Below are 12528 nucleotides of genomic sequence, written 5' to 3'. Positions count from 1 at the left end.
TAAAAAATCTGCATTCTCACGACCACGGATGATCCGGCCTTTGCACTTTAACACATAATTCAGGTCCTGAATTAGGACCTGAAAATACATAAGAAAGACGTGCCACTTCGACCAATCCTGTCCATGATCAATGCTCCCCAACACGGAATGGCCAAGTGGTTAGCTGAATTACTAAAACCAGTCCTCAATAAATATTCCGCCCACGCAACTAAGGATACATTCGAGTTCGTGGATGATGTACGGGAATTTGGCCAGCAGCAGGCAGAGAACTCTGGATCGCTGTTCCTGTGCTCTTTCGATGTAGTCAGCCTCTTTACAAACGTGCCTCTCAAGGAAACAATAGATATCTGCATACAGTCGCTATACCATGATGATGAAATATCAGCCCCGCAAATACCCCAAGATCTTTTCAAGAAGCTGCTTTTCAAAGCCACATCAGACGTGCAGTTCAGTTTCAATGGCAATATGTACGCACAGAGGGACGGAGTAGCCATGGGTTCACCCTTGGGCCCCGTGCTAGCCAATATCTTTGTTGGATATTTTGAGAACACAATTCCAGACAGTCATTGGCCCCAATTCTATAGGCGTTATGTGGATGACACATTCGCAGCATTTCACAACCGGAAACTGGCATTGGAATTCTCTGAGCGTTTAAATAATTTTCACCCAGCTCTCCAGTTTACAATGGAGGAGGAGAACAATGGAGAATTGCCGTTTCTTGATGTATTGATTAAGCATTCTTCCACAGAATTGCTCACCACAGTATATAGAAAGCCGACGTTCACAGGTCTTTACACCCGCTGGGACTCGTTTTGTGACACTAGAAACAAAATCAATTTGATCAGATCATTAACTTTCAGAGCTAAAACCATCTGCTCACCATCACTATTATCAGCTGAAATTGCTAAGCTAGAGGATATTCTGTGTTCTAACGGTTACCCACTCAAAGTACTCAAGCGAGTCATGACAAGCGTTCTTGAACCTAGCCCAGATACAGCTTCTGCACAACTTGAACCTGCAACGCGTATTATCACAAAATTGCCGTGGAAAGGGCAAAATTGCATTGCCTTCCGCAAAAAGATTAAAGCTGCAATTTTGAACTGCTATCCTACAGTATCCCCCATTGTAATTTATACAACCAGGCCCGCATTCAGGTCTATCGCGAAGGATGTTTCACCAACTCTTGAAAATAGTAATTTTATTTATAAGTATGCGTGTCGCTGTGAGCGGACGTACGTTGGTGAGACATGTCAGCGATTCTCGGAAAGGATCAAGCAGCATATCCCAGACAAGCTGTACAAGAAGCCGCCTGACAAACGTGTGGCGACAAGTGATAGCGCCATCACAAAGCATTTGCAGGCGCAACCTGAGTGCATCCCGCAGGAACGCAACAGCAGCTTCAGTGTGATCACACCAGCCCGGAACAGCGCGCACAGATTCACACTGGAGGCGCTGTACATTCGCAGTTTGAGGCCAGAGCTGTGTCGACAAAAGAAGCACATCAAGGTGCTGCGGCTGTTCAAGCTGCAACCGGACTGACAACTTTATCACGTGTTTGTTCTGGTACTGCATTCCCTTCATGTGTTGTTTCCCGCATTTTTCCACTGCTCCATACATTCTTATGGTAGTGTAGTGTGAACTTGAGGCGCGTAAGAATATTCTTGCTGATTCTCTACCCCCAGTATAAATTCTGGCTTCGTTTTCGTTCTTGCTCATTCCCATGTACCTACTGATGAAAATGGGTGAAAAGCTTTTAGTGTTATGAAACTGACAACCTTGTTGTTGTGTGTATATATATATATATATAAATAGAGAGGTAGGCGAACAAAATTTATATACACACAACAACAAGGTTGTCAGTTTCATAATACTAAAAGCTTTTCACCCATTTTCATCAGTGGTTACATGGGAATGAGCAAGAACGAAAACGAAGCCAGAATTTATACTGGGGGTAGAGAATCAGCAAGAATATTCTTACGCGCCTCAAGTTCACACTACACTACCATAAGAATGTATGGAGCAGTGGAAAAATGCGGGAAACAACACATGAGGGGAATGCAGTACCAGAACAAACACGTGATAAAGTTGTCAGTCCGGTTGCAGCTTGAACAGCCGTAGCACCTTGATGTGCTTCTTTTGTCGACACAGTTCTGGCCTCAAACTGCGAATGTACAGCGCCTCCAGTGTGAATCGGTGCGCGCTGTTTCGGGCTGGTGTGATCACACTGAAGCTGTTGTTGCGTTCCTGTGGGATGCATTCAGGCTGCGCCTGCAAATACTTTGTGATGGCGCTATCACTTGTTGCCACACGTTTGTCAGGCGGCTTCTTGTACAGCTTGTCTGGGATATGCTGCTGACAACTTTATCACGTGTTTGTTCTGGTACTGCATTCCCCTCATGTGTTGTTTCCCGCATTTTTCCACTGCTCCACACATTCTTATGGTAGTGTAGTGTGAACTTGAGGCGCGTAAGAATATTCTTGCTGATTCTCTACCCCCAGTATAAATTCTGGCTTCGTTTTCGTTCTTGCTCATTCCCATGTATCCACTGATGAAAATGGGTGAAAAGCTTTTGGTATTATGAAACTGACAACCTTGTTGTTGTGTGTATATATATATATATATATACTCAATCTATATATTTAGATAGAGAGGTAGGCGAACAAAATTTATATACACGCAACAACAAGGTTGTCAATTTCATAATACTAAAAGCTTTTCACCCATTTTCATCAGTAGATACATGGGAATGAGCAAGAACGAAAACGAAGCCAGAATTTATACTGGGGGTAGAGAATCAGCAAGAATATTCTTACGCGCCTCAAGTTCACACTACACTACCATAAGAACGTATGGAGCGGTGGAAAAATGCGGGAAACAACACATGAAGGGAATGCAGTACCACAACAAACACGTGATAAAGTTGTCAGTCCGGTTGCAGCTTGAACAGCCGCAGCACCTTGATGTGCTTCTTTTTGTCGACACAGCTCTGGCCTCAAACTGCGATTGTACAGCGCCTCCAGTGTGAATCTGTGCGCGCTGTTCCGGGCTGGTGTGATGACACTGAAGCTGCCGTTGCGTTCTTGCGGGATGCATTCAGGTTGCGCCTGCAAATGCTTTGTGATGGCGCTATCACTTGTTGCCACACGTTTGTCAAGCGGCTTCTTATACAGCTTGTCTGGGATATGCTGCTTGATCCTTTCCGAGAATCGCTGACATGTCTCACCAAGGGGCTTCTGCGAACTTTTGCGATGGTCCCTAAACACTCTGAGCTAAAAATGACAAAAAAATCTGAGCTATGGAACCAGGCAGAACCTAGAAGGAGCTAACAAGTTCTTCCCTCCAAAGGGGCATTCTCATGGATTGCCAGCTATCTCAGCATCCGAAAGCAGTATGTCCGATTTGGCACCCTCCAAGGTGGCATGAAGCCGTGTACATGTGGTGTTCCACAGGGTTCAGTGCTTGGCCACCTGCTGTTCAGTGTCTATACCCGGGATGTCCCATCGGTTGTAGAGCCAGCAAAGTCAATCCAATTTGCTGACGACATTGAGGTTCAATTCAGCCACACGTCAACGGATGTCATCTCAGCTAATCTCTCCACAGCAGTCACAAAGCTCAGTGACTGGCTACATCAATGTGGCCTCATTCTCAATGAGACAAAGAGTCATCTCCTAGCAGTGTATGCCGGACGCAAACAGCCACCACCACCGATCAAAGTCACCTGCGACAGAAGGTGGCTCAGAAAATCGGAGCACTCTGGCGCGCACGCCGCTGCCTCAGTGAAGCTGCAAGGGCACGGTACATGACCTCCGTAGTACTGCCAGACGCCCTATACGCCTCGCCCTCTTTCAGTGGCTCACTGTCGAGTACTTGAAAATTATGTCGTTGTATCGAAGGTGGCGGTGTTGCCCACCCGGCTCTGAAATGAAAGACGTCGGAGTTTGTCATCTGCATCTTCAGCAACATCGCCAGATAAATCGCCTTCATGTAGCTACATTGCATTCTTTTGGGGCTTGGGTTGGTGGTGTTATTGCCGGCGGGAGGAGTACTGTTTTCTGCATACGCACTCATCATCGTGTTGTTCCTCCCACGAAAAGTTCATAACAACGACGTACTTCCGTGCTCACAAAATAAGACTTAGCTCCTCGCGGAAGAGGTCAAAAAGGTGAAAGCTCACCTGCTTTTTATTTTGATTTGGCTGTGTAGTTGCACGAGGGTCTCTGCCTCTTTGGCATTATCCTTCGGGACGATGAACGCATCTGTGTTAGAGCTCAAAAGGCACACGTGCACCGTACATCGGAACAGCTAGCTCGATCGACCAGCACACGGGCTGAACTTCGTTTTTCACGACGAATGTACGCGTGGAGGTCAAGTCCGGCGTGACCTCACTCGGTACTTTGGGACAATTTTGGGCACTTTCTTTTCAAGTTTTCACCTACTTCCAGCCATCGCAGCGAAAAACGGATAACACCATCGTGATCAGGAGCCAAGGAACTACCAGATAAGACAAATAATTTTTTGGTGACAGTTCCCACCTTAAACAGTACTTCCTCCGTATACAAAAACTTTCGTGACTTTTTTTTGAAAGCTGCGCACAGCTCTGGAATTGTTCCGTTTGACTCGGAATAACACTTGTGGCATTGTCTAACCTGTTTACAAGCTATATACAAAGAAAAAAGCAACTCAGACGAATGAGATTGAGTTTTTTCAGAGTCTTTGTCGCTCATGTCATTGTCACCTGACAACGCCGACTCCGCATCGCCAACAGTCGCTGCTTGCGCTCGCATTTCGTTCAGATTCTTGTCACCTGCAGTGATAATCCGACGCTGGACTTTGGCTACGTCCTCTTCATCTCTAGAGCTGTGTACGAATCGGTGTCGACTATATTCAGTTGTTCCAACCCGCGACCTCCATTATGCCGTGAAACGAGTCGTACAAGCACATCCACACGCTTCGCATTTTCTCGCCAGGATAATCCTCCCAAGCATTCTACAATGGCTTCGAGGAGGTCCCTGCGATTCCCCTTGGCGACAAAGGAGACGTCTGACTGGAGAGAGGCGAAGAAAGCCAGGCCATCGACATTCTGATCCTGAGTCTGCGCTGGTTGCACGACGACTGAAATGTTTCATCTTGCCGTGCGAGCGAAACAAATCTATGTTCTCACGCCGCGTAGATCTATGGGGCCGCACACCGCAAGTATGAGCCTGGCCAGTTTCAGGGCAGCAAGTGCCGCGTGACTCCGTGTTCCAGCCACGAGCTACACTTCGTCACTGTGTCAGTTTCGAGCAAGTAAGTGTTAGTTTTTTTTATTTGACTCTTGAATTTCTGTCGTCAACGTTCTCACACGCAGGGCGTCCGTGGAGAATCAGTTCGGGATCAACCAAACAAACCTCGACATGGACGTGGGTTGTCGATGACAGCCTTTGGCGCCGTTCGTTGAACAGGTTCTTGCTCAAAAACACTTTTCAAAAAAGTCAAGAAGTTTTTGTATACGGAGGAAGTATCTGTATGGACGGCACTTCACCCTTCACACCGATCACAAACCGCTATTGGAGATATTTGGTGAACATGATCAACTTCCGTCTGTCACTACAGCGTTGGGCTGTTATTTTGTCCGAGTATCACTATTCCATTAAGCATATCAATGGTACTGATAATGTTGTTGCTGACTGTCTATCGCGTTTGCCCGTTCAGCCTTCTGTGCTTCAGGAACAACAGCTCACGGATTACATTAAGTTTGTCAATGTTGATCCTTGTCATGCTCTGCCATTTTCCGCTACCGGTGTTAGCAAGGCAACTACAGCTGACCCCACTTTACATTAGGTCATGCACCACATCACACATGGCTGGCCTAGCAGTGTCCCAGACAGTCTTTCCTCATACTATCGTACTCGAGACCAGCTATCGGTTGAGCAGATATGACTTAGTAATATTACTTGGTCCGCGTCATCAATTTTGTCACTTATCTTTCAGCTTGGTTTTTATGTCGCCAATGCTCACTGAAGTACTTGGCAGTCCACTTCATCCCACTTTTGGTTAGCAAGTCTCATCACCCCCACCGCCACTGTGACTACTGCCTCAGACAAAGCCTCTGTCCTGGTTGAGTTCTTCGTTTCCCAGAGCCAGCAATCTGTCAGCAAGGGGCTCACCAGATACCCCGCCCATTGACATGATGCCTGACATGACCTGCAATCTGATCACCATGACAACATCAACAGAAGAAGTCCAGAAACTTATGCAAGGTCCCAACACACACGAAACCCAGGTTAAGACCTCCTACCAACCCGTCTCCTCAAAGACCCCACACCAGAAATTTCAGAATCCCTGGCTGTCCTCCTGAACTTGTCCTTTGCAACTGGAGAAATTCCACAAGAATGAAAAGGGGCCACAATCTTGCCCATCCCCAAGTTAGGTGATTGAGAAAGTAACACATTCAGAATGGGCCTCACTAACGGTACAAGTAGAGAAACCAGGAGGATGATTACGAATTTGCGCAGGCTATAGCGGGACTATCAACAAGCATTCAGAATGCGAACAGCACCCACTCCCCACCCTCGAGGAATTGTTCACGGGTGTTTCTCAGTCGCCACTCATCAAGATGGCGGCAAAGCCAAGAGTACACAAATGTCGACTCTGCCTATGTGCACGGCCTCTGCGAATCTCACACCTGCACTAGCACTGCATGCTGCGGATTCAGGCATGCAAAATCTACGTAGAGCAAGCGTTCAGGAAGGATGTTTTTCGAGATAGAATGTGGCTCTTTTCATCCCAACCTTTGGCTCGCCATGCTCTCCCTCCCAGCTTGTTGTAACGAGTATCTGCTCCCGAGTAGAAGTCTCCATCATCACCGTAGGCCAGGCAAAACCGCAACGTTGAAATGCTTTGCTCTCTTGTTTTTTGGTCCTTTGAGGTGTTTGAATTTTTTATTCTCACGATGGCACCATCGCCAATAACGTGTTGATGTGGTTGTTGTGTAGAATTTAAAGTGACGAACTAGAGAACCCCGCGCCACAAACGAAGTAGGGCTTGCCACAAAGTTTCGTTTGGCTGTTCGATGAAAGGACATATGGAAGCAGGGATAAAAACTATCGTGGCCGCCGCCTAGGGGTGAAACGAGTATCTGTTTGGACAAACCGATCACTCATTCATAATATTCGATCGAGTATCCGATTATTTCGAGTATGTTGTCAAAAATTCAAAAGCGATAGTTTTGTGAGTTCTCGACCAATCCGGAAGAAATTTTCTGTGAACATACATGTAGAACAAAAGTCGCCAACGTCTTGTACAAAGTGTAAAGTAACGATTTTCATCGGTTCTTTCATAATTATCTCATAACGAACGTTACTTGCCGTGGTGATCGCATCGTCCAAGTCATAAAATACTGACTCAAAGGCATGCAAAATCAATGCATGCACACCATGTACCAGGGGACGAGCGGTACAACAAAAGCTTTTAAAAAATTGAATGCCAGTCTTACAAAATTAATATAAAAATAAATAATAAAATAAACGGTCGAGTGCAGAATTTTGAAGACTCACTCGTTTGAAATTTTCGAAAGATTACTCGAATATTTGAACGAATCGTTTCATCCCTACCACTGGCAAAACTCCTAGCAATGTAAGAAATGGGGTTCGACATTGGTAAATCCAAGGAGAATGTATGCACAGCCATTCCACAACGAAGACGAAACTACGAGCTCAAAAATTTTCAACATGCCACACTCCGCTTGCACCCTGGTTCCCTTTTTTTCTTTTTTTAATTTTTTGTTTACTCTATCACATGTATCATCTTTCCGTTTTCCTTCATCTATATAAAGGTGCTCCCCCTCTCCCCGGCCCTGTGCCTCCTCCTCCCCAGTTTTTGGTGCACTGACATGTCGCTGAAGCCGAGACCTCAGGTCGGCGGAGAAGCTCCAGTTTCACCGCCACAGTTGCGTCTGCAACCTCCTCTATTATGCAGTATTCTGTTCTCGAGGTTCGTGGTTTCTTGTAAAAAAACAAAACATACAACACATATGCATGCTCAACACCCCCGCCCCAGTATAGCCTTCGACACACCTGCACTTGGCACTCCCCACCCACCAGAAATGCCCACTGTATAGACTCCTTACTGTACACGTCCCTGGAATACTGCTATGGACTTCCTGCTAGCATTCGTCCCTCCAGACCTGCGTTCAAACAAGAAATCACCCTCTCCCATACTTGTGAAATTCAAAGTGACGTAAACTACTTTCAAACTGCATAAGCCGCAACCCTACTCACAGTATCTCACCTTCTCGCAAACTTTTCTCTTATTGGCGGTGGTGCCAACGTGAGAATAAAGAAATCAAACAATCCGCTGCTATTGGTCAAAGGCAAATGGCCATGAAGGCAACTTGCCCGGACAGAGCACAAATATACCTGAATCGTAGTTGTCGGTGCGTTGAAGGCCTAGCAGGGGTGTCCAGATGGCAATTCAGTGTGTTACATTCAGCCTTCTGAAATACAATCAATCTACTTGTAAAGGAGGAGTGGCTGAGCTGAATAGTTTCGTACATTTTCGTGATTCACTGGGAACCGTTGGGGCGTTAGCGGTACGGTCAATACCGTAGTGACCATACCATGTCCGACGGCCCTGTCCGGTACTGAAATGGATTGGTTACGCAGTTACCTGTCTGGAAGTACACAGGAGATCAAACTGCAGGACCAGTTGTCAGGCACTGTTCCCTGTTCTCACGTTGTTCCGCAGGCTAGTGTCGTAGGCCAAATTCTTGATGTCATCTACCCTGCTGATGGCAACACCCATGTTACCTAGGCATGTGGCAGGGCAGGAATTAGCTGGTGAAACTGCCCTTCACTGCTCCAGTGGTTGTCCCAAGCAAGTCTGCAAGTCTCTGCCATCTACAGCTCAGCCTAGCCAATTGGATAGACGAAATTGGCTGACTTCTGAATGCCCAAAAAAACTAAGTCCTGTTTGCGAAGCTCAGAGACTCTGCGGATATTCAAGGATGTGTGTGTTTTCGAGGCCAATTCCTGGAAGCAACAACACCCGCAAATACCTGGGTGTTGTCACCAACAATGACCTCTCTTAGCCAGCATACATCAGTCACGTCACTGGGATGATCATGCAAGTAACAGGACAGCTATGGAAACACGGCAAGTCCCCTAGTCCAAGAGCGCACCAAGTTTGCCATGTCAGCATGAAACCGGCTCATCTGTCTTATTGCTGCAAGTGTTTCTTCTCCAGCCTTTCCAAGCAGCCCCTGAAGAAACACCCCCGGCTGTCAAAATCCGTAGTCAGGGCAACACGGAGGCAAAGGACTCTGGTTCCAACTGCCCCCCCCCCCCCTTTCTCCCCCCCCCCCCTCCCTCCCCTCCTCTCGAGATACTTTGTTTCCCCAGATTGACACAGGTTCTCTTTCAGAAGCGTTCCATCTTCGTCCTCAAATATCTGCATGACAAGACCAGTCCACTTTCTATTCACGGCGCTCAATGACAGTGCCACCCCTCAGCTAAGGACCACATGTCGTCAACAGAGACACGACCACACATGTACTTCTTCCGCACATACTTATTTCTCATTTGCTCTGTAGTGCTCCTGCTCATTTGTTTCTACTTTCGTATTTTTCTGTTTGGCGCGCATGTGCAATGCTGAAACTGAGACCTCTGGTCGGTTTAGCTGCTCTTGCCCCGCCTCCACTGCTTCGGCTGCCATCGCTATGTGCACCTCTGTTCGTTTTTGCCGGCGTTTGCACCATGATGGTTTGTGGTTATCTTGTAAAAAAATAGAAATTAAAAAAAATACTAGTATGTGCATTTCAATACGATCTAGTGACGATTGAAGATGTTATGTAATGCAAAGAAGAGATATAGAACCTACTCGATACTTCGGCGTAACCGCTTGCTGCATTACAGGCGTCCTGTACACTTTGTGTTTGACCTGGTGAACAGTCAAAGCGTGGAAAATTGGCAGTGCACCGTATCTGGAGATAACGTCCCGTGGCGTTGGCAAGTCGAAGGTTTATCCTGCATATGCTCGTCCACACTCCTTTGTGCAGTTTGTACACGGTGTCGCAATTAGCAGCTACTCCGTCCACGCTTACATTGAGCATTGGTTTGGGGTAGCCCGTTGCTGTGCACGCTTCGCTAAGTCTGTTCAGGACAATGAGTTTTTTCACCGTTATTCTCAATGGCACTAAAAGGACACAGAGTAAGAGCGAGGCAACATATGCACTTGACACCTTCATGAAGAGATGATGGGCTCCAATTCAAAACGAGGTAAATTCATGAAGTTGGTTGCTCCAACGAGGAGCACACGCTTCTTGCCGAACTTGACACTTGACTGACTCACGACTGCCATCCGGAGCACACCAGGAGCACGTCGCACCTTCCGCTCGGCAAACCTGAAAGAAAGCACCACTCCCTGCTCAATACACAGTGTTTCGGGGAATTCACCCCTCATCAGTTGAGCTTGAGTAGGCTGAGGAAGATTGTGCCTGAAAAGCACCACTTATATACTGCTCTCCAGGCCAAACCATCACCAGGGATACAAACTTACAGAGACGCTTTGTTTCCAGCGCGACAAACACCTCGTGAAGCCCCAGGTAGCAGCGTGAGTCAGAGTCGCTCATGGAGTTGTGCTAAACAGACGTGAGTCAGTCAAGTGTCAAGTTCGGCAAGAAGCGTGTGCTCCTCGTTGGAGCAACCAACTTCATGACATTACCGCCGAAGTCGCAACTTCTAAGGAGGTAAATTCATTTTGTGGAAATTTCAGGAAGTACATTTTTAGAAAGGAAAAGGACATATTATGGATACGAGTCCTTTTTCTTTCTACATTCCTTTCTTTCAACATCCGAGTTTTAAAAATTGTTCTTTTTCGGTTTGCATTGCAGCATCAAGGAATTTATTTTGACTGGGATGTATAGCGTTTTGACCGGTAAAACCATCACACAGATGTCCGTGGGTGGGGTGAGAACGAATTTTTTCGTGACAAAAAAAAGCAAAAAGCTCGAATTTGGTCTTTATCCCGTTTTAAATTGGAGCCCTTCAGAAACACCACACATCATTGAACGGCAAACACACACACGAATAGATGGACAGACAGACAGATGCACAGACAGACAGACAGACAGGCACAAAGACAGACAGACAGAAAGACAGACAGACAGAAAGATAGACAGAGAGACAGGCAGACAGATGGACAGACAGGGAGACAGAGAGGCAGACAGCAAGACAGACAGACAGACAGACAGACAGACAGACAGACAGACAGACAGACAGACAGACAGACAGACAGACAGACAGACAGACAGACAGACAGACAGACAGACAGACAGACAGACAGACAGACAGACAGACAGACAGACAGACAGACAGACAGACAGACAGACAGACAGACAGACAGACAGACAGACAGACAGACAGACAGACAGACAGACAGACAGACAGACAGACAGACAGACAGACAGACAGACAGACAGACAGACAGACAGACAGACAGACAGACAGACAGACAGACAGACAGACAGACAGACAGACAGACAGACAGACAGACAGACAGACAGACAGACAGACAGACAGACAGACAGACAGACAGACAGACAGACAGACAGACAGACAGACAGACAGACAGACAGACAGACAGACAGACAGACAGACAGACAGACAGACAGACAGACAGACAGACAGACAGACAGACAGACAGACAGACAGACAGACAGACAGACAGACAGACAGACAGACAGACAGACAGACAGACAGACAGACAGACAGACAGACAGACAGACAGACAGACAGACAGACAGACAGACAGACAGACAGACAGACAGACAAACCAACAGACATACATACATACATACATACATACATACATACAGACAGACAGACAGACAGACAGACAGATAGACAGATAGACAGACAGACAAGAACATAAAAACACACACACACCTTCCTTCCTTCTTCCGAGTGCTGATTTTGTGGAAGTATGCGCAGCCGAAGGTTTGACAGACTTCTCATGTTCTCTGGATGGCAGTCGTGATTCAGCCAGGTGTCAATTCAAATCGGCGAGGAAAGAGCGAGTACCAATGTGGGCAACAACCAACTTCCTTCCTCACAAGGGCATTGCGCAATGACATAATTAGTACCGCGAACACCCCACACAGTCCCCTGGTCATGGTCGTGCGGGTGGGGGGTGTTGAACAGTGCATTCCTGATCCCAGCCTGCTCACATGCCTTACTCATACAATCCATATTTGGCAATGCGCAATGGGCATTTTAGTGTAGTGAGTGGTAGCACATTTGCCATGCATACTGCTCTGCTAAGCACAGGCATGAAAGCCTCAGCTGATACTTAGACCAGATCAGATTAATGAGATTGCTCGTTTTATTGTTTGCTTGTGTGCTTGCAATGTCAATGCAAGTGATTCTAGACTCTGCAAGGATAGTAGGAATTCTCTCTACCTCTCCCTCTCTTTCTCTCTCTCTCTCTCTCTCTCTCTTCCTGTCTCTCTATCTCTCTCTCTCTCTCTCTCTCTCTCTCTCTTCCTCTCTCTC

At 46.8% G+C, this 12528-nt stretch overlaps 1 protein-coding gene across 1 annotated transcript in view; it reads right to left on the bottom strand.

Moving 5' to 3' along the window:
• The window catches only part of LOC135812676 (uncharacterized), a gene marked incomplete at its 5' end in the record, with an annotated part of 41060 nt that extends 30889 nt beyond the window's left edge, over positions 1–10171 (bottom strand). Inside the window, 1 exon segment of the mRNA XM_065325949.1 lies at positions 9857–10171. Within this exon segment, the coding sequence (XP_065182021.1) occupies positions 9857–10171 (315 nt within the window).
• Between the last annotated feature and the right edge of the window lie 2357 nt (positions 10172–12528).

The sequence above is a fragment of the Sycon ciliatum genome, chromosome 3 (assembly GCF_964019385.1).
Source record: "Sycon ciliatum chromosome 3, ocSycCili1.1, whole genome shotgun sequence".
NCBI classification, from domain to species: domain Eukaryota; kingdom Metazoa; phylum Porifera; class Calcarea; order Leucosolenida; family Sycettidae; genus Sycon; species Sycon ciliatum.
The sequence above is the reverse complement of the archived record's forward strand: the minus strand, read 5'-3'. Positions and strand labels throughout refer to the sequence as shown.